The 21,524-nt window shown below is 44.5% G+C and overlaps 1 protein-coding gene across 1 annotated transcript in view; it reads left to right on the top strand.

The window, feature by feature from the left end:
* DHX30 (DExH-box helicase 30) overlaps positions 1–21,524 on the top strand; it is a 658,531-nt gene that overhangs the window by 188,630 nt on the left and 448,377 nt on the right. Inside the window, exon 6 of the mRNA XM_078662529.1 lies at positions 3,071–3,220. Within this exon, the coding sequence (XP_078518655.1) occupies positions 3,071–3,220 (150 nt within the window). The remainder of the gene's footprint in view (positions 1–3,070; positions 3,221–21,524) is intronic.

The raw sequence follows: 21,524 nt of genomic DNA, 5'->3' as shown, positions 1-21,524 counted from the left end.
CATTTGTGTCCCTTGTCCTCATCCTAAATTCTTTTCCAAAGTGGTGACTTGAAATCCCCAGTGGGGATCTAAATCAAGCACCATATAACATTGGACTTGCGATCAACATTATGAAAACTCTAACCCTTGAACTAAGGAGAGTTAGTCATGTTTGCGGTCGTGCGTCTGCTCTAGGATGTCATATCACCACCTTGATTTCTGAGTTTACCGTATAGCCTATTATTAAATTATCGAGCAATAAAAGTATTTTTTTAAGAGCTACATCACTGTTCATGTTAATGGCGGTTATTTACTATGTCAAACTGTATCCCACGCCCCCTTCCTCGTCTGGCCCGCATTCTGTGGTCAGCCTTGACTGCTCGTCCTCACTGCCCTGAGGAAGTTAATACCCAAAAGAAGTAACTTGCTTCTCCAGTTGTGTTGCACAAGTATTGTGGACCTGAGAAATTCGCAATGAATGACAGAACCCACTCTATAATCTTTCTGAAACATCTGACTCTGCCATGACACCTAGAGAAGGCATAAAACCTCCTATTTAATGTTGATACATCTTTACGATAGTACATATGCAAAACTTAATATTTGAAAGATCAGATTGCTCACACTAACAGGGATTTAATTACTCTCCCACGGGGTCTCTGTGCAATATATATTTAATTGGTTCTAAACTCGGCATGACAGTTTTTAGAATTTATTACTTGCAGAGGTCATAAATTGAGTACATATAAGTTGGGTATGATTAAGAGCACTTGATGTTCACAGCACCGCAAACAGGGGTGATAGCAAGTACGACAAACAAGTATGGTCATAGCTAGAAGGCCTTGCCTATGCCAGAGCTATTTTCTTTGCCAATATGTTTTAGCCATTGTTACACACCAGCGTGGCCTCTGTTCAGTGTGGCTAAAAATTAGCAGGGTAAAGGAGAGTGGAGTGTTGTGAAGTGGAGTATCATGGAGTGGTGTGGAGTGTCATGGAGGGAGTTGAATGTCGTGGAGTAGAGTTGAGTGTCGTAGAGTGGAGTGACAGTGTCATGGAGTGGCATAGAGGGTGTTGTGCAGAGTGTAGTAGAGTGGCATACAGTGGAGTAGATTATCGTAGATGGGAGTGGCATAGATTGGAGTAGTGTAGGAGTGTGGAATGGCATAGAGTGGAGTAGTATGTCGTAGAATAGAGTGGAGTAAAGTGGCATAAAGGGAGTTGATTAGAGCATTGTGGAGTAGTTTTGTAGCGTGGCATAAGTCTGTAGAGTGGAGTGGCATAGAGTAGAGCGTCATAGAGTGGAGTAGACTGGCCTAGAGTGAAGTGGCATGAAGTGCAGTGTCTCATAGTAGCGTGGCGTAAAGTTGTGCAGAGTAGAGTGCAGTGGCATAGAGTAGATTGTTTCAGAGTAGAGCTGGCATAGAGTGGAGTGGTGTGAGGTAGAGTGCAGAGGTGCAGGATAGTGTTCTTAGGTGTAGTGTAGAGTGCTATAAACTGCAGTGGTGTTGAGTACAGTGGTGCATAATAGATAAGAGGCATGGATTGATGCAGAGGGTAGTAGCATACAGTGCTTCGGCACAGTGCAGTAGAGTGGCGTAAAGTTGTTGTACAGAGTAGAGTACAGTGGCTTAGAGTAGTACAGAATAGAGTGGCCTAGAGTGCAGTGGTGCAGAATAGTTGGCGGAGAGTGCAGTGGAGTAGAGCACAGTGGTTTAGAGTCGAGTGGCGTAGAGTGCAGTGGCATAGAGTAGAATGGTGTGGAGTAGAGGGGCTTAGACCGGCGCAGTACAGGTTTCAGTTGCGCGGAGTGAAATAGAGTGCAGTGGTGTAGAGTTGACTGTTTCAGAGTTGAATGGTGCAGGGTGGAATGCAGTGGAATAGACTAGTGGCTTAGAGTAGAGGGGCTTAGGTTAGAGCGGCGTAGAGTGGCAAGGAGTGCAATGTTGCAGATTAGACTGTCATAGAGTGCAGTGGTGTATAAGAGTGCATTGGCGTGGGATACAATGGCATAGAGTGGGGCAGAGAGCGGTGGTTCAGAGTAGAATAGAGTTGCATAGAGTGCAATAGAATGCAGTAACGTATAGTGCAGTAGCATAAAGTGTTGCAGAGTAAAATATAGGTACGTAGAGTGTAGTGGTGCAGAGTAGATTGGCATAGAGTGCAGTGTCGTAGAGTGGCGCAGAGTAGAGTTGAATAGTGTGGAGTGTCGCAGAGTAGTGTGGTGTGGAGTGGCATAGAGTAGTTTGAGTTGAGTGGAGTGGTGCACGGTAGAGTGCAGAGCAGATTAGAGTGGCGTAGAGTGGATTGCCATAGAGTGCAATGGTGTAGAGTGGTACAGAGTAGAGTAGAGTGCAGTAGCGTAGAGTGGAGTATGCATGGTGTGGTAGTACTGGGCCAATACAGACAACACATCTTCAATTGAAATTATCATAATATTTGCACAGACTTAGATTTACTGATATAAGTTTACAGTGCACAACAATAATGTTTGGAAATGGTATCACCTAGTGTATTGATTTTGTTTTGATTGTATTAAAATATTTGTTTTCACCAAACTTGAGGATTACCCAAAACTGTGCTTCATCTGTGCTTTTCTAATTCTGATATTTTCTGAAATAGCTGAACAGTTTATTTACAAACATTTACATTTTATGTTTATCAGAAAAACAAATAACATCATACAACCTTCCTCAAGCAGACCCCTAGTAGCCAATGATTGTCACGTAAATCGTCTCACTTTAAAAATCAGAGAAAGAAAAGTAGATAGAGCCAGAAAATAAAAAGCAAGAAAAGGTGAGTTCCAAACCACAAAGTCAATGGTAAGCAATAGGCAGAATGCATTCCAAGGGAAGCTTTCCGAATGGCCCCAAGATGTCATTAGCAAATAAGACTGCTGTGCTGTCAGTAGGCTTCAACCTAAAAGAACAAACAAATTGTTGTTTACCTTGAAGAAGAAATTTCACGACAGAGCTGTCATTGCTTGACATCCATATCAAGAACCGGCTAACCACAGTGTGTTTATTCATAATTTGTTGATCTCTTGATTTGAGATTTGATTGTTAGTAACCATTTCCTTCCTTTTCACTTCCAGGACCACATGCACTATCACTGTGAGAGTGGCAAGGCTAAAGTCTGCACTCTGACTCTTAAGTGGCCGCATCCCATGACCTTCGTCGCAACAAGCCGCAGGAAATCAGAGGCAGAGAAGAAAGTAGCTGCATTGGCCTGCCAGAAACTGAAGGTGAGTAGAGAGCTAATTTCTAACTTTATAGCCATTAATAGTTGGATGTAAATCTGGTCCTCTGTTGTTAGATCCCACGCTGCAGCTTTTATATCATAAGGAAGTTTGTTTTAATACAAGCAACACAGCAGTTGATTATTGTCTAGTGTTTAAATGTATACCTGTTGGCTATAGTCATCATATGAGTTTGTATGCTGTTAAAACACCTTTGCCTGTGGGAAGTGAGTATAGCTAAAAGGTTAAGGGCAAATGAAGGTGAGAACCTTTTAGTGTATTGTAAACTCCAGTTTTTCCACAGAGGTGCAGTAACAATAAATGCCTTTGAGTACTGAAATTCAATAGAATTATCTAATGGGAGGCGCAGAATCAAATAAAAATCTGTGTTTAGATTTTCTGGAAATCAATCGAATTTAATGCCAGAATGAGGAGAAATGCAATACAATACAATATAAGGTATGCAGGAGTTAAATATGTCTCGAGTTCAGAACGTTATTTACAAATCCTGTCTATGGAAATTACAACAAAAGATGATTCTCTTCCTTTTTACAGACAAGTCAAAATAAGTCATACATAAAATGCATAACATATACACCTATAAACCAATGTATTTACCAAAACTATTTGTATGTACGTAGCCTTGCTTATTCAAAGTATTTTAATTTGGTAATCATTACTATGAAAATGAATCGGAGTTCTGTTTGTGTCCAATTTCTGTGCATGTACGTGTACAGACACATCCCCTATACAACTCGTCAGTTCTGGTCCAAGTCATTTTGTAGTTCCAAATCCTTTCTTTCATGTCAAACTGTGCATCCTTTATTTGTACCATTTCCTACAACTTATGGGGGTCAGAAGACCATGAAAGACCCTGTGCCACATAATTGGGGTCCTTTGTTCTTTGCTCATATTGTACATTTTAAAATACACTTCATACTTTCTTTCCTCTTACACCTATCATTTTGCACGCTCCTTGCTTTCTCATCATCATTTTCTTTTGACCACTTCAGTATCATAAAATATTCATCCAGGCTGATGCTTAACATTGAGTGGGGAATCTCTTCCATTGTTTCTAATAATGGTTTTCGTGTCGTAGTGTGAAACAGTGTTCTTATATTCTCACTGCTGCTTATACTTGCCTGTCCATACCAATCAGTAAGCGGTGGGCAAGCCACAAAACGTATAGAATGACTGAACCATGCTTATACCACATGCCACTTGAATCATTAAAAGAATCTGCAGTCAAGTTGTGCAATAGATGGCATGTCCAAATATGACAAAGCTCTTTAAAATTTCAAAACATGTATTGGGATTAGCATATATACACAAACAATATATGTGCAGGATAATACTTCGTGTACAGCATTTAGAACATTTACATGTGAGTGAAATCTAGATATAAAAAGTAGAGAGCAATAAAGTATAATTGTATTGTTTTTGACATTAGCTATAGTGTTTTGTTGGTTGAGGCTTCGCTTGTAGTCTGTTTGTTATGTCGTGTATTTCTATAGGTTCTGATTCGATCCCCCTATTCCTGACCCTATTCTGGTTAAACTTACTAGCTAGTTAACTAACAGTCAGCCCATGAGGCAAGAAAACCCCCATGATGCAGATACCGTTATCTGACGCAGTCACACTACGGCACAGGAACGTGTTATCTGATTAGGTCATAACGCTTGAGATCTAATTAGACAAGCGACATTCCTCCAGCCCCTGATAAGGCATACGACGTTCTCATAACAAATCAAACCTATGACAACCTGGATAATCCGTGCGGCCATTGTTTTGATTTCACAGAGAACTTTAGTAAAGAATGTGCTAACGAGCAAGTCGTATGACATCTTTATTGACGTACCTATGTCCATCCTTGCGTCAATCTCGGCACCTTTAAGGTATAAATATTGCCGACCTTGCCCTATGCAAACACACGCGTGGTGACAAGACGGAGCAGCCATACTTGCCGAAGCCGAGAGCAGAAGCAGACCCCGCAGGGAGCAGCCCCGCCTTCCTGACGCGCTGAGAGACGCGCTGCTATCTCAAGCCGAGAGACCCAGCACCGGCGCTTCTGGGCAGCCCTCGCAGGCAGCCTGGAATATCGAGAGCAGAGAAAGAGATACCATTCCTCATTCATCCTAAATTCCAGGTACAGAACTGAATAACCCCTCCTAGAGAATTCTTTAGTTATTCACTTGGCAAAAACAAACTTAACTTAAACTGTAACTTTCTATTCCCGCCCACGCATTAGACTTAGGTCAGGTACACGGGGTAGGCGTATTTAGAAACACCAGTTGAGTACGTTTAGTCAAAATGTATATGTGTATGTAAATATATTTTAATCATTTTAAACATCATATGGCTCAGAAACCATATCAATGTTTTTACAGTATTATTTTATACTATTGCTTCTAATGTATGCACTTTACTTAACTATAAGTATTGCAATAATATCGATCCATTTCTCTTGTACGAGAAAAGAGACTGATCAATAAATAACATCTTTTATTGAACACGCCCGTCTCTTCCTTTTCTCTACATTCTGATGAGACTAAGAATGCACGTACTGACTGAGTAAAATAATTGCCTTGTGCTCACACGACTCTCGAGATTGACTCTTGATTAGGGGAGAGCAAAGTTGTCATGTTCTATGGTTGTCAGAAACTAAATCCCTTCTTGTCTAATCAGGGGAGTTCATCCTTCCTTGAACATTCGAGAAAGTTTCTAGCGAACTCTGAGCTTAGCTGGCAAACCCAAAAATTAAGTCTAGTATCGACAGTAGTAGACCTAGTTAACGTGTGGCCTAGGCCTTTACTGCTGTAGGCACTATTCCAATGCGCAGAGCCTATTGGGAAAATAGGAGCTACACTACATGGCGCCCAACGTGTTTGGAAAGGGCGATAAAACTAACGTAAGACATTTAGAGTAACTCAGTCGTGCTTTCTCACTCAGACCCCTTTTCCCAAATACTCCAAAGACGTCTGGAGTGGGTGAAAGGTTATTATATCCTCCAAAACCTCGCAGGAGGGAACTCCTATGTATGGTTCTTGGTCTAGTCAACGTTGAAGGATAAAACAGTTCCAGAATATTGTGCATCTAATCTCTGTTTCCATAAAGAAACCTGATCTGCAAATAGACATAATACCATCCTGTCTGTAAAATGGGAGACAGTGATGGAGAAAGAGAGGCAATTAGATTAGCTACTGAAATAGCAGCAGCTGATACTACAGCACTCGATGCAGACCCGGATATAATACTCATCCAGGTCGCCAAAAGGAGAGCTATAACTCTAAAACTTATAGAAAATGGACTGACACCTAGAGGTGGTACAGTCATATTCGTAATCGAGGCACACGAATATCGGCAGACAGAGGTATACTATACATGGATACATTTTCCAGCAGCAAATGCTGTAACAAAGTACTTCCACTATTACAAAGTAGAGGAACCTCCTAATGAGTACACTCCTTTCGAGGAGGTGGAAGTACCACTCAAATTCCAAGAGCATTTGCTCTTATTTGATGGCGCCCTAATACATAACAATCACATTACAAGGCTCGGTCCTTTAGGAAGACCAGGAGCAACGTGGCCGGTCCTAGCCGGATACACACCACATCCAGACATCGAAAGAATGCCTGCAGCAGAGCTGTTAATACAGCTAAAACAACTACTAAAAATTCACAGACAATTAGTTCAGTATGTAATGCGGACTTCAACAATTCAGCCAGCGATTAAACTTCCACAGCTGACCCCTCACCAGGGGAACACAAATAAAATTACACCACAGAACATCCAATCCTGCCTAGGTAAAGTTCCAGCTAAACGGGAACAAATACCATTCTGGTTGGCACAGAAAATTACCCAAATAGAGGCGGTGTTTCCTGACACCACCCCATTAGAAAAACACAGGATTCTGACTATATGTCTCCCAATGGGAATCGCACCACACATTGAGGACTGTGACACTTGGGGTACAGTCTTTGCTTCCATCTATACAAAAACGCACGGTGTTCCATCCATTTCGGTAATACCAGATGTGCTAAAACAAATTCAAGATGAATACGGTCCAGAACCTGCTTTAACTCTTGGTATGAAATTACTGAAAGACTTCAAGCAAGTCTCGGCTATATTACTAGCCAACATAAAAGGTGAAGCAGCAAACGTGGCGATCCGCCAGAGGTTAAAAGAGACAGATATAGCAGACCAACCAGCTGAAATTGCCAGAATCATAGAAAAATCCTATGAAGAACTAGGCAGAGATAGTCTAGGTGGAATACCAGTAAAACCGCAACTGACTACAAGTCCAGAAAAAATATTTTTTAATAGTAATTCACCAAAAAAGAACTGGGATGGAAATAAACAATCCAATCCTAAAGAAAAGAAATTCCAGTCCAGAGGAAGGTCTCCTAGGCGAAGAGAGAAATCTCCGAACCCGAGACAAAGGTCACCTCAGAGTGAACCCTCTGGGAATAGATATAACCTTAGAAATAGGGATAATATTAAAAAACCTGATAGATATCAAGACATTGATACACGTCCCTCTCAATCTTTTCAGAATTCCTCGCAGAAATCGGAAAGAAGAGGACGATCAGAAGAGCACGCCAAGTCCAAAGACAAGGAACCTGCTCAACTGAAAAAGAAATCACAATTTCCAAAAAAGAAGGTAGCCAGTATCAAGGTAGTTAACAATGCCGAGAATACTGAGGACACAACTGAAAAACGGAGAATGGGCTCAGACAATGCTAGACAGCGCAGCAGAGGTGAGCATAGCTCGCAAAGTCCTTATGAATCATCTGGAGACAGTGGACACGAATGAATACCTTCAAGTGGAAACTGCAGACACCAGAGTTAGCAAGCCCCACAAAATATACGAGATAACATTACGTATAGAGGGAGATAAGACTAGGAAAATAAGGGGACTATTTTGGGATAACCTATCCAAGGGCTATGACATCCTTCTAGCTGAAAAAGACTGGCCACCGGAGTTTGTCAGGGAGTGCCCTCATGGCGAAGAAGTAATTATGCCTGCCTTCTCGAATCAAATACCGATTCATAAAAAATATACACTTGCTAGAAAGTGGGCAGTGGCCTTAGCACCTGCTTTATATAAAAATCATGTAGGATGGGATGAGGATTCTCCTCCTCACAAAGTCCAGTTAAAATCACAACCTACTGCACAAAGGCAGTACCCAATTAAGCAAGAAGCTAAAAAACAAGTAAATGAAATACTAGATCAGCTAGAATACCAAGGGGTGATTGAAACTTGCACCTCACAAATGAACAATCCTTTATTTCCGGTCTCCAAACCAGACAATTCGTACCGTCTAGTTTTGGATTACCGACACCTTAACACATGTTGCAAAACTTTTGCAGTGCAAAACTCACACAGTGCTGCACTAATGAATAACATAGTGCGCAAAAAATACAAAACAACCTTGGACATCTCCAATGGATTCTTTTGTCAAAACATAGCACCAGAGAGCAGATATTTAACTGCATTTTCAGTAAATGGCACTCAAAAACAATTCTGTCGGTTAGCCCAGGGGTACAAGAATAGCCCGGGGGTATTCTCAGCGAGAGTAACAGAATTACTACAACTATATGATGATGAAGCATTATCTTATGTCGATGACATTTACTTAACAGATGATGACTTGGAAACTCACTTGAAAAGAGTGAACACCATAATACTTGGTTTCGCTGCAGAGGGTTACAAATTCAACTTCAAAAAGTCCAGAATTGCCCATCTGACGGTCCTATTCTTAGGATATGAGTTATCAAGTGAAGGCAAAAGCCTGGCAGACAATTTCCTAGAGAAATGTGCCGTAATCCAAGCTCCTAAAACACAAAAAAACCTACAGTCAATTCTAGGCTTCCTAAATTTCGGAAGAACTTACATTGCAAATTACGCAGAAAGGGTCAAACCCCTTTACGATCTAATTAAACCAGACTTTAAAAGATCCAGTTGGACTCAAGCACACACAGAAATTTTGAGATCCTTACAAACAGACATGCTAATTAAAACAAAATTAGAAACCCGTGATAATACACGCAACCTTGTGATCCGAGTCATCCCAGGGAAATACGGATTCACATACCTAACCTCTAATGAGGGAGATAAGGTACCAATTGCATTCAAATCACATTTGTACACAAAAGCTGAACAGAGATTCAACAACAAAGGAAAAATTGTTCAAGCAGTTCAAACCGCAATAGCTAGAGAAAAAGACATAGCTGACGGTAGACATATCACAGTCAGAACAGCAGAATCAGCTTTTGAGGCATTAACAACACCGTGTAATTTACCAACAACAACATTGGATCCAGAATGGTTACAATGGGTAAATTCAATCACAACGGACAAAGTATATTACTTCTTTGATCCAGAACTAGAAGAATTAAAAAATCTAAAATATGAAAAAACGTATCCTCTGCCAATCGACATTCTGCCTCTACGACATTACGCCTGTGTAATCTATACAGACGGACATGCTCAACCCTCCGTTTGGGGAGAACATGCATACAATCCCACATGTGAGATTACAAAAGAAGTGTGGCACGGAGGTAAACTAAGACCTCTATTAACAAAATCACACTCAGTAGAAACTAATTCAGAACTACAAACTGAAATATTAGCTTTGAAAATGGCGCTAGATAATGCGGATCGCGAATTCCCGACACTTATAGTGTCAGATTCATATTTCTGCGTCAAAGCATATAACAAGGATTTGCAGACATGGATTCAGAACGGTTACAAAGATGACACAGATGCACCAATAAAGCAGAGATTGCTCTGGGAACAGGTAGCTCTTTTGAAAAAAGAACTACCAAAGACTCACGTGACACACTCACTGAGTCATCAGCGTGATGGCGTTCACGTTGTAGGGAATTCATTGGCTGAAACAGCCGCAGCGGCAGCCAGTAAACCGGCTCCCGTAGATCGAAAAAAGCGTACATTAAAATACATTGACGGCGAAACATTGCTGGCAGTAAAAACGTCATCAAAAGGCGACTGCTCGGCGTTACCGATCAACTATCCACTCAATTACACATACATCATAGATGCAAACTCCATTCCTTTTGCTCGAATCCCTGGAGTGGGGGATAGAGTGATTCCAAACATGGACAGGAGAAACTTGTTAATCGCAGACGCACACATGGGCGAGGGTCTCAGACACCTTAAATTAAAGGATTCTCTGGAAGAATTACAATCACGGTACTGGTGGCCAGGCATGAGCCTGCACTACACCATGTTTGTAAAAAACTGCCCAAACTGCAACAGAGATCGCAGTGGGGAGAGAAGCAGTTTAATACCTCGTCGTATCAAGGCAGATAACATCACCACTAAAAAGAATGGCTTGCGATTAACATATACAGGCTAGTTCCCACTTATAATGTAGATCCACAACACTCGGCTGACGTCCGGACTGTTATACAAGATTTGCGAGTCTAAATGGCATATACGCTAAGAGCATGCTACGTTCGACCAATTTTTTCCTTTTCTCAGGCAATCCAGCCTGGGGGGGGAAAGAATGGCCAAATGAGCACAGCCCAGCGGGAATCTTCTCACTTCCTTCCTGAGGGTATGGGATGGTGTAAAGAAAAAACCAAGACAGAAAGCAATCTATAATAGAAAGGATATTAGGTTCGGGAGCTGGGTGGGTCAAACATCTAATAAGTGTCCAACGTAGTCTTAATAACTTGCCAAGAAATTCTCTGAAGGGATTCAGTCCGTACGAATTATTATTCGGAACTAGGATGTTGATCTCTGACCTTGATAGTCAGACTTCAGTGGTAACAGAAAAAAGCTTTGATGTCAAAGACCGTTTGGCTATTTTGCAGGACTTAAACAAAACAAGAAAAGACCTGAGCAACATACAGTTGAAAGAACAGCCAACGACCACTGAAGAATCACCACCTGTCCCAGCAAGACCTGTCTGGATTCCAAAAGTCGGGGATCTAGTCAGGGAGAAGATCGCGGTAAAGAAGGAATTTGGGCCTTCTTACAGAAAAGCAGTTCCTGTATTGTCTGTCAACGGGACAAGATCAATTGTACTACCGCCACTTGCTGGAAAAAAGGAGAACCGAGTTGTATCCATCGACCTGGTAAAACCACAACATGTGGCCGATAACCAACAGTAGGCCAAGTGGACTCCCAATAAGTAGCAGAACACCAAGGTTTGCTACCAGTACAGAGGTCCTATCAAAGAGGCTCATCACATTCGAAACGCCTACGGAAGAACAACAAGGACTATGCAACAATGCAACCCAAATAAAGACATTTAGCAGAGACACACCAATCTATACAGAAGTACCAAGTGAAAATGCGAGAAACAAAAATCCTGAACCAATTGGAACAATTGACAGAACTGCATCCGGTTACTTCATCAACTTCGATGATTCCTCTGAAGGCTTCAGCGAACAAAAGACACAGCCATCATCAAAATCCTTTAAAGACAAAGCTAAGGAACTTTTGAAACAACTAAAAGAAACATATCTAGTTTCTCCATGGATTGAATTTTGGGTGGGTTTTGGTGCATTTATCCTCATACTTTGGCTCATCATGGTATTTACCTTGGGACGCTTCATTGAGGGAAAATATGCTAAAATGGACACAGCAAGTCAGAACATCAACTTGGTCCTCAAACCACACACATCTTCACACGTCGAGAAAAGAGAACTTTCTTCAGAACTTTCTTCAGCCAACTTCACAGCAATTCCAATATCTGGTGGGGTAGCCTGGGACAACACTGACTATGAAATTTATGGTCCGGTCGAGATCCTGAAATATCCACACCAAATCAAGATCTCCTTGAGTGACTTTGCTAAACCAAACTCATTTGCTGATGATTGGGACTTCGAAAGCATCAACAATATGATGTCTGACTTAGTAATGTCTGCTAAATTTACAAAACATGATTATTTGCAGGGTTCTACAAATTATGACAGCATGTACTGCTATAACCATTATGGTAACCATTTCTTGCATAAATCTGCACAACCTAGAAATGTTTTAAATTTTAATCAATGGGAACATTGTGCTACACCTCCAAAAGGGAGCTCTAGAACCGTGTATGGCAAATATTCATATTTTTCAGGTTTTAACATAACTAATGCTGAAACATTTTATTACAAATTGTCAAACAAGACAGGGATGAAAACCATGATAACCAACACAAAATTGATATATTCAGATTCTTTCTTTGAAAAAATGAATACTTTTGGATTTGATTATTGGGACAAACATGTTGATTTGAAAAGTGTTTGGGGCACAAAAGAATGGCAAGTACAGGGTTTAGAAGCCTTGTTTAGAGCCTGCATGATCCCAGAACAAATGATATTTTTAAATGACACCGTTCAACAAACCACCTGTCTTGGCTTAGCCAAAATCAAAGATTTAAATAACCTGTCTATTCCAAAGCCAACAATGTTTAGCAATAACTCTGAAACAGATGAAGAAATAGACATAAACCATATACTTAACCAAAACAGAACACATCCTGATTGGAAACAATGGTTGATCTGGCCCACAGATACAAATAACTGTCAAGATAGATTCCTGAATAAAACACAGGGTTTCAAAATGACCAGGCCAGACCCTAGATATCCCCAAATACATCACCCAGGGATAATAACAACCTACAGTGTGGGCAAATTATGCCTTCAATGGCTACAAACTTCCACACTGCCTGAAATTAAGCAACACCTAACTTTACTTACTGATGGTGCTGACTTGCGTGATTTCATAATGGGACCACGCAAACAGCGTCAAAAGCGTTTCATAGCAGCCTCTGTATATGCAGCATACAATGAGGCCTGGAAGGTTACTCAAATTGAAACAGCAGAAAGAATACGGGAAATTGACCGTATTAATTTGGAAAAATCACTTTCTGTAGTGGACAATGGGTTAATGACTCTGTCCTCCAGAATTTTTTCATTGGACAGCATTGTGTCTTCAGCAATCGATATATTATCGCAAGACTTACTGTTATTACAACATGGTCAGTCACAATTGCGTTCTATTGTACAGCTTGGCTGGACGTTACAAAATCTGCGTTCAGGCTATGTGCCTTGGCGTTTAATCAACACAACGTCACTATTCCAAATCTTTAACCTTACTGATAGACAGATCGGTATGGCGCAGAAGGGTGCTGATTATACAATCTTGAGCATTGAAAAACTAGAAAGATTACCGTTGACAATGTCAGAACGACCTGTCAGTGAATGGATAATCCACGGAATCATAAATATTCCAATCTCAACCTTCAGGTTTCAATACTGCCAAAAATATATACAGGCTGGCATGTACGAGAAATTGGGAAAGGGGTACCTTAAAACAACATGGAACCTGCCCTATTCACATGCATGTGTCAGTAACAAAGGACAGAAAGTGTTTCTTAGTGGCAACAATTGTGCTATGTCACTAAGCGGCACGCTTCTGTGTAACGGTATTAGTTTGCACGGAGCCTGTGAAGGGAATTCATACAACCTTTCATGTCACCAGCAAGGCGCACCTGCAACTGAAATAGAACCATTCTTTCAAAGACTCTATAATGGGAGTTACATTCTTATTGTAGACCGCAGATGCTGTAGTCTTATGCCCGGGACTCCTTATCTCGTCACTACGACGGCGAAGGTCAAGTGCTGTGGACGTTCTTTGTTTCCCAGCTCCTTTCCAGACAGGGAGGCAAGGGCATGGCCCGGTCTGAAAATTACTTCTATTCGAATAGACACTTTAAGCAGAATGAAAACAGTGCTTCTTCAGACGCCTACAAGGCTCACGTCATCTAAAGAAACGTATGATCTACAAGTCGCAAGGACGACTGCAGAGATACATACATTATTATCAACTAATTCCCCCGTACATTTCGCGGAAATTCTGAGCGAAATCTTAAATATTTCTGATACCACTGGGGTCTCAAAGGTATTTAAGACAGTATTTTCGATGGCATTAACACCATTCAAAGCCATACTGGGTATTTTTCCAGACTTCGTCCATTCGATTTTTGGCGGACTTCCCTTGATCCTGGGACTAATTGCAGGAATCCTATTCCTAGTCCTTATTTTTCGTTATGGCAACCCATGTCACAGAACAAACTCTCGCGACAATGGAAGATACGATCCTAGCCATTGGATACCGGGACCGGATATCAAAAATCCTGGGACTATCCCGGCTTAGAGACCTAAACATGAATTGGTTTCTATCATTTCGACCAATGTGGCAAAGGTGTGTTTTACCTGTACTAAGGTGTCTGCTATGCGGAGAAGAATGCGTGTTAGACACCTGTCTGACGCTACAATCGGATGCGCCGGTGGATGCAGATACACTGTTGGTTCCTACCAAGGTTCACGCACTGTGCTGCCCTCAAAGGCTGCCAATTCTGATGACGGCATTCCTGGAATCTTCACCACTGCGATTGAAGAGTAGTGAAGTTCAAGATGAAAGCAGCATCGAACAGGTACGACCTTCTGTCAGCAATGCAAATCAGAATGTCAATGGAGACAATCATGCGCATGAATGCATGGTTACCCCTATTTCCGACTTAGAGGAACTTTCCCATGAAGCTGTTGACAGTTTTTTCGAAAGCCTGAATGATATGATGTTCTCTCCGGAACAGAAATAGAGACTTTTGAGTAAACTCGCACACGGCGTTCCCTGAATTCGGCCTTCAACTTTTAAATAAAGTCACATGAACAATTACAATCCAGTTCACGGACAGCAACTTTTTTCAGCAAGCCCCTAAAATATTTTTCTATATATTTTTTCCCGGGACACTGATTTTCTGCTTAAAGTAAGAGACTATTCCTAGAGAACTAAGATTTCTATTTTAGATACTTTATAGACTTTATAGACTTTAGCTGCCCGCTGGTATGTTCGCAATAGATTTTATGTGATGAAATGGTTTCGACTTTTTTTCTGTATAGCCATATTAAGAGCCATTTCATGTGTATTTCTCATATACCAACAAGCAATAATACATAACAATGCGTGTTTACTTTTGCATTTAATTCATAGCTTAAGTGCATACAATATATATGACTGCAATTTTTCAGTATATTTGAAAATTTCGAAATGCATTTATGTATTTTGGGGTGGTAAGGTATACACTATACTCTATAGTATGTTGTACTATGTTATACTATGCATAGATTAGTAGATATGACCATAGTTAGCGTGGAGTGGGTGTCGTGTATTTCTATAGGTTCTGATTCGATCCCCCTATTCCTGACCCTATTCTGGTTAAACTTACTAGCTAGTTAACTAACAGTCAGCCCATGAGGCAAGAAAACCCCCATGATGCAGATACCGTTATCTGACGCAGTCACACTACGGCACAGGAACGTGTTATCTGATTAGGTCGTAACGCTTGAGATCTAATTAGACAAGCGACATTCCTCCAGCCCCTGATAAGGCATACGACGTTCTCATAACAAATCAAACCTATGACAACCTGGATAATCCGTGCGGCCATTGTTTTGATTTCACAGAGAACTTTAGTAAAGAATGTGCTAACGAGCAAGTCGTATGACATCTTTATTGACGTACCTATGTCCATCCTTACGTCAATCTCGGCACCTTTAAGGTATAAATATTGCCGACCTTGCCCTATGCAAACACACGCGTGGTGACAAGACGGAGCAGCCATACTTGCCGAAGCCGAGAGCAGAAGCAGACCCCGCAGGGAGCAGCCCCGCCTTCCTGACGCGCTGAGAGACGCGCTGCTATCTCAAGCCGAGAGACCCAGCACCGGCGCTTCTGGGCAGCCCTCGCAGGCAGCCTGGAATATCGAGAGCAGAGAAAGAGATAGCATTCCTCATTCATCCTAAATTCCAGGTACAGAACTGAATAACCCCTCCTAGAGAATTCTTTAGTTATTCACTTGGCAAAAACAAACTTAACTTAAACTGTAACTTTCTATTCCCGCCCACGCATTAGACTTAGGTCAGGTACACGGGGTAGGCGTATTTAGAAACACCAGTTGAGTACGTTTAGTCAAAATGTATATGTGTATGTAAATATATTTTAATCATTTTAAACATCATATGGCTCAGAAACCATATCAATGTTTTTACAGTATTATTTTATACTATTGCTTCTAATGTATGCACTTTACTTAACTATAAGTATTGCAATAATATCGATCCATTTCTCTTGTACGAGAAAAGAGACTGATCAATAAATAACATCTTTTATTGAACACGCCCGTCTCTTCCTTTTCTCTACATTCTGATGAGACTAAGAATGCACGTACTGACTGAGTAAAATAATTGCCTTGTGCTCACACGACTCTCGAGATTGACTCTTGATTAGGGGAGAGCAAAGTTGTCATGTTCTATGGTTGTCAGAAACTAAATCCCTTCTTGTCTAATCAGGGGAGTTCATCCTTCCTTGAACATTCGAGAAAGTTTCTAGCGAACTCTGAGCTTAGCTGGCAAACCCAAAAATTAAGTCTAGTATCGACAGTAGTAGACCTAGTTAACGTCTGGCCTAGGCCTTTACTGCTGTAGGCACTATTCCAATGCGCAGAGCCTATTGGGAAAATAGGAGCTACACTACAGTTATTTTTATGTGTATTTGTAAAGTGAACTAATCACCCTGTGAGCCAGGGCATCTTCAAACTCCTTACGAAACTCTCGAAGTTAAGAGGAGGCTCTGATGTGGTGAGGGAGATCGTTCCATCTGTAAGGGAGATGAGGATGCGTAGCCCACGGCTGTGTGGATTTGGGGAATGCGTGCCAGCTAGAGTCCTTCTGAGCAGAGGTGCCTGGGAGGTGTGTAGAAGAGTATGTGGTTGTAAAGGTATGCATGGCTGGTGTTGTGTAGTGCTTTGTATGTGAGCAGTTTGAACTGGGTGCGTTTGTGGATTGGAAGCATGTACGGTTCTCGGAGATGTGAGGTGATGTGAGTGTGATGAGGTAGGTTGAGTATTATTATTCCTGCAACTTGGGGTCTGCTGAAGGGTTCTTTTGCAGCCTGTTGACCATCATGTGGTTCCAGGCATCCGGAAACCTCTGACAAGTGATGGAGGTATTTATGAGGCAGGGGCGGCTCTCATGTTGTAGATGTTGTGGGCGCAGCAGTCTGTAGGTGCCCCAGAGTGGATGGTTCTCATGATTCTGGCTGTTTCTTCCTTGCTGAGTGGTTACCGGACAGTCTGGGTTAATCCATGGGTGTTTGGACGTAGGCAAGGGGAGAGGATGCAGAGGTTCGGTTGGGGTTCAAAGTTGTATATGTCTTTGATTTTGTCGCTTAAGAATTCTGAGCGGTTTTCACATAGTTCTTGCAAGGGGGTAATGCAGTTGGTGAAGTAAGTCTTGGATGAGCGCAAAGATTTCTTTTCCACTGTTGGAGCTGTTGTCTATGGGCTCTGCTAGGGCTGTTTTTTTTGTTTCTTGTATGTATTGGTGTCCCCAGCGCTGTCTTATGTCTTTTTGTCTTTTTTTAGTTAGTTTGTTCTTCATCTTTTTTCCAGTTACTTGTAGTTTTGTTTTGTTGTGCGGATTTCCTCAGTGGACCAATTGGTCTGCTTCTGTATCCTTCTCTATGCATTGTGTTTACGGGGTGCCAGGGTGTCAGTGCATTTTATGATCCATCTGTCTAGATTTTTGCTGTTGCTGTTTAGGTCATCGGTGGGAGTTGGTTGAATCCTGGAAGCTGCTCCAGCTTTCCTTGGCACTGTTTGTAGTGGTGGATCTTGTTAGACGGGGAATGCTGACTTGGAATTGAATGATGGCACAGTTGGTCCAAGTGAGCTGTGTGTTTGCGGTGATTTCAATGTTGTTGAAGACGGGGGTCGAGGGTTTGACCAGCGCAGTATTTGGGTCCGGGGACATGTTATCAATCCCAGGTTTTCTAGGCTCATGAGGGCGGTAGTGTTTGGGATAATCTTGTTTTCAAGGTGGAAGTCTCCTAGTAGGATGTAATTGCTGGAATCAGTGGTGAAGGGGGGCAATGAAGTCAGCAATGTTGTTGGCAGAAGGGGCTCTAGCTTCGGTGGTCGGTGTACAAGGTTTCCACTCAGAGTATTGCTGATGTCTGTAGATTGAAGTGTAGGTGCTCCATGTAGGGAGTTGTGCCTGCAGTGCAGTTGAAGGATTTCTTAGATATAATTGTGATTCCTTCTTCTGGTCTGTGTTGGAGGTCTTCATGTGCGAATCTGAAAGAAACAGGTTAGTATTAGATGCCTTACCTTAGAATATCCCCAGGCGTCAGACTGGATCCGGAAAATTTTGCGTAGCAGTACCCCTGCGCGTCGGTAGGCGTCGTCTGCGGCTCCGCGTCCGTCATCGGCGCCGGGATGACGTCGTCGGAGTACTTAGACGTCGCCCTCGTGCGCTGACCTCAGTTCTTCTTTTTTCCGCGCCAGCAAGCGCAGGTCCGGAGAAAGTGGTACCCTTTAGTCACTTTTTGACTAAGCTTTTTCAATCCTTTTTGGATCCGTTTCGAGTCTACGACTTCATCTGTGCCGGTAGGGATGCCCGGGTTCAAGCGCTGTGCCGACTGCAACAGACTGATGTCGGTTACCGACCCCCTCTGCCGTTGCCTGCATTGCCTGGGGCCCGACCACGCTGACAAGTCGTGCCCCGACTGCCGGGCCTTGACGTCGAAGGCTAGGCGGGAGCGGTCCCGCAAGCGCCTCGAGCTCCGGCAGTCGGCCCCGCGCCGCTCGAGGTCCCGGTCCGGAAGGAGGTCGCGGGGCCGGTGTCATCACAGCTCGGCGAGTCAACACCACTCGTCCGGCTCCAAGTCCTCAGGTAAGAGGCATAAGAAGTCGAAGAGGAGACATCGCTCTTCTGACTCCCCCGACGCTCGCGCGACGTGGCCAGGGGTTCGGGTCACACCGCCCGTGCGGCTCCGCCGGTGCCGCAGGCGTCGCGTCCTGCTCCATACCCGCCGGTCCCTGGGCAGAACGCGACGCCAGAGGAGGTCGACGCCTTCCTCACGGCCATGAGGTCACTCTCTCCTCCGTCGGGTTCCACGGCACCTTCGGGCCCAGCGGACTCGACTGGGAGCCCAAGCGGGCCGGGTGCTTCCGCCCCGGCGCCGTTAGGTGCTTCGGCCCAGGCGCCGTTCGCGACTTCGATCCCGACACCGCAAGGCCCCACTGGATCCGGTTCCGGATCCGGGTCGCTGCTGGTCAACCTTACGACCCCGCCGGCGTCAACCCCTAGGGTGTCACCCCCGGCGCCGTCCTCGGACGAAGCCGTCCCTGGTCCGACCCTCGGTCCGGATCCGGCGTCGGAGCGGCGTCACTCGACGCCGGCCGAAGAGCAATTCTTCGAGGATCTGGGTCCATCCTTTATCCCTGAATTTCAGGACATGGACGACGAGGGAGACTGGGGGGGGGTCTGAGGACCCCCTGGCACGTGAGTGCCAGTCATATGAGGACTGGACACAGGAACTAGGGGAAGCCAGTGGCCTGGATACCTCCCCAGACACTGGTTTTGTCTCCCCTCCTACCGTAGCTACGGAAGAGGTGGCAGCTTATAGTGTGGTGCTGATGAGGGCAGTCAAGGCCTTGGCTCTTGAGCTCCCCGTCGCAACAGTGAGGTCCAACATCCTCACAGAGGTCCTTAAACCGCAGGTAAGCTCCCCAGAGCCTCTACTGCTGTTTAATGAGGCTCTCACAGACGTCCTGTTGGGCACTTGGTCCAGCCCCACTACAGGCCCTCCTGTAGATAGGAACGTCGCTAGGCGCCACTGCCCAGCTCTGGGCGACCCTAGTTTCTTGTCCACCCACCCCACCCCCGAGAGTCTGGTTATCCAGGCCTCTACCTCCCAATCCGCATTCCCGACGGCACCACCGGATTGGGAATCCAAGAGGTATGCACAGTTCGGAGAGAAGATGTTCTCCTCCCTTAGTTTGGGGTTGCGGTCAGTCAACACCGCCTGCCTCTTGGGCCGTTACACCCACGCTCTGTGGGATACGGTTGCGGCCGTGCTGCCTGAGTGCCCGAGGGAGCACGGGCAAAACTCGCTCAAGCCCTTGCGGAGGGAAGAGACGCAGCGCGGTACTCTATTAGATGTGGACTGGATACCACGGACTCGCTAGGAAGAGCGATTTCCACGTCTGTGGCGGTTCGCCGCCACGCCTGGCTGAGGTCCACCAACTATTCGGCCGATGTCCAAAACACCCTTATGGACATGCCGTTCGATGGCAGCCACCTCTTCGGTGGCAAGGCAGATCATGCGTTGGAACGCTTTAAGAACTCCAGGGCTACGGCCAAGTCCTTGGGCCTGTCGGCCCGCGCCAGCAATCTTCTGCCCAGCGCTCCTTTCGTGGCCACGGAAAGGGGTGCTTCCACGTGTCCTGCCAGCCACGGGCCGCAGACTAACATTCAGCGTGGTGGCAGACGTGGTTACTGTCGCGGCGCGGCCAGTCCCCATCCACCCCCGCAGCATCCGCCTCAAAGCCTTCCTAGTCTGAGCTTTCAGGCCCATTTGACGCCAGTGGGGGGGCAGGGTCCGCCATCACCTCCTCCACTGGCGCTCCATCACATGGGACCGGTGGGTGCTGCAAATTGTCCGCAGGGGCTACTCCCTCCCCTTCGAGGCGACCCCTCCAGCCATGCCACCGCAGTACCACCGCGTGTCGGGGGATCACTTGCAACTCCTGCAAGAGGAAGTTACGGCCCTCTTGGCCAAGGGGGCCATCAAGCGCGTTCCTGGGCCAGAAGTAGGGTGTGGTTGTTACTCCCACTACTTTCTGGTTCCCAAGAAGGGCAAAGGGGGCCTACACCCTATCTTGGACCTTCGGAACGTCATCGGCTTCCTCCGGAAGGAGAAGTTCAAGATGCTGACTTTAACTCAGGTCTTAGCTGCCCTAGACCCAGGAGACTGGATGGTAGCGTTGGACTTGCAGGACGCCTATTTACACATCTCCATCTTGCCGGCCCACCGGCGTTACCTGTGGTTCACGGTAGGCCACGAGCACTTTCAGTTTACCTTGCTCCCCTTCGGCCATACCAGCACCCCACGGGTGTTCACGAAAGTGATGGCGGTGGTCGCAGCTCATCTGCGCAAGTTAGGGGTTTCAGTCTTCCCCTACCTCGACGACTGGTTGTTGAAGGCGGGCTCACCCCAGACAGTCGTCAGCCACCTCCAGACCATGGCCGACCTCCTGCACCTGCTGGGGTTCTCCATCAATGTGCCGAAGTCGCACCTGTGTCCCTCTCAGAAGCTCCTCTTCATCGGAGCGGTTCTAGACTCGGCGCAGTTTCGGGTTTATCCTCCCGAACAGCGGGTTCGGGATATTCAGGCTCTGATTCCGATCTTTCAGCCTTTATCCCGAGTCTCGGTCATGTTGACGCT

Source organism: Lissotriton helveticus, chromosome 10 (genome assembly GCF_964261635.1).
Source record: "Lissotriton helveticus chromosome 10, aLisHel1.1, whole genome shotgun sequence".
In the NCBI taxonomy this organism is placed as follows: domain Eukaryota; kingdom Metazoa; phylum Chordata; class Amphibia; order Caudata; family Salamandridae; genus Lissotriton; species Lissotriton helveticus.
Note: the sequence above shows the minus strand (reverse complement) of the source record. Positions and strands in the feature narration are given on the sequence as shown.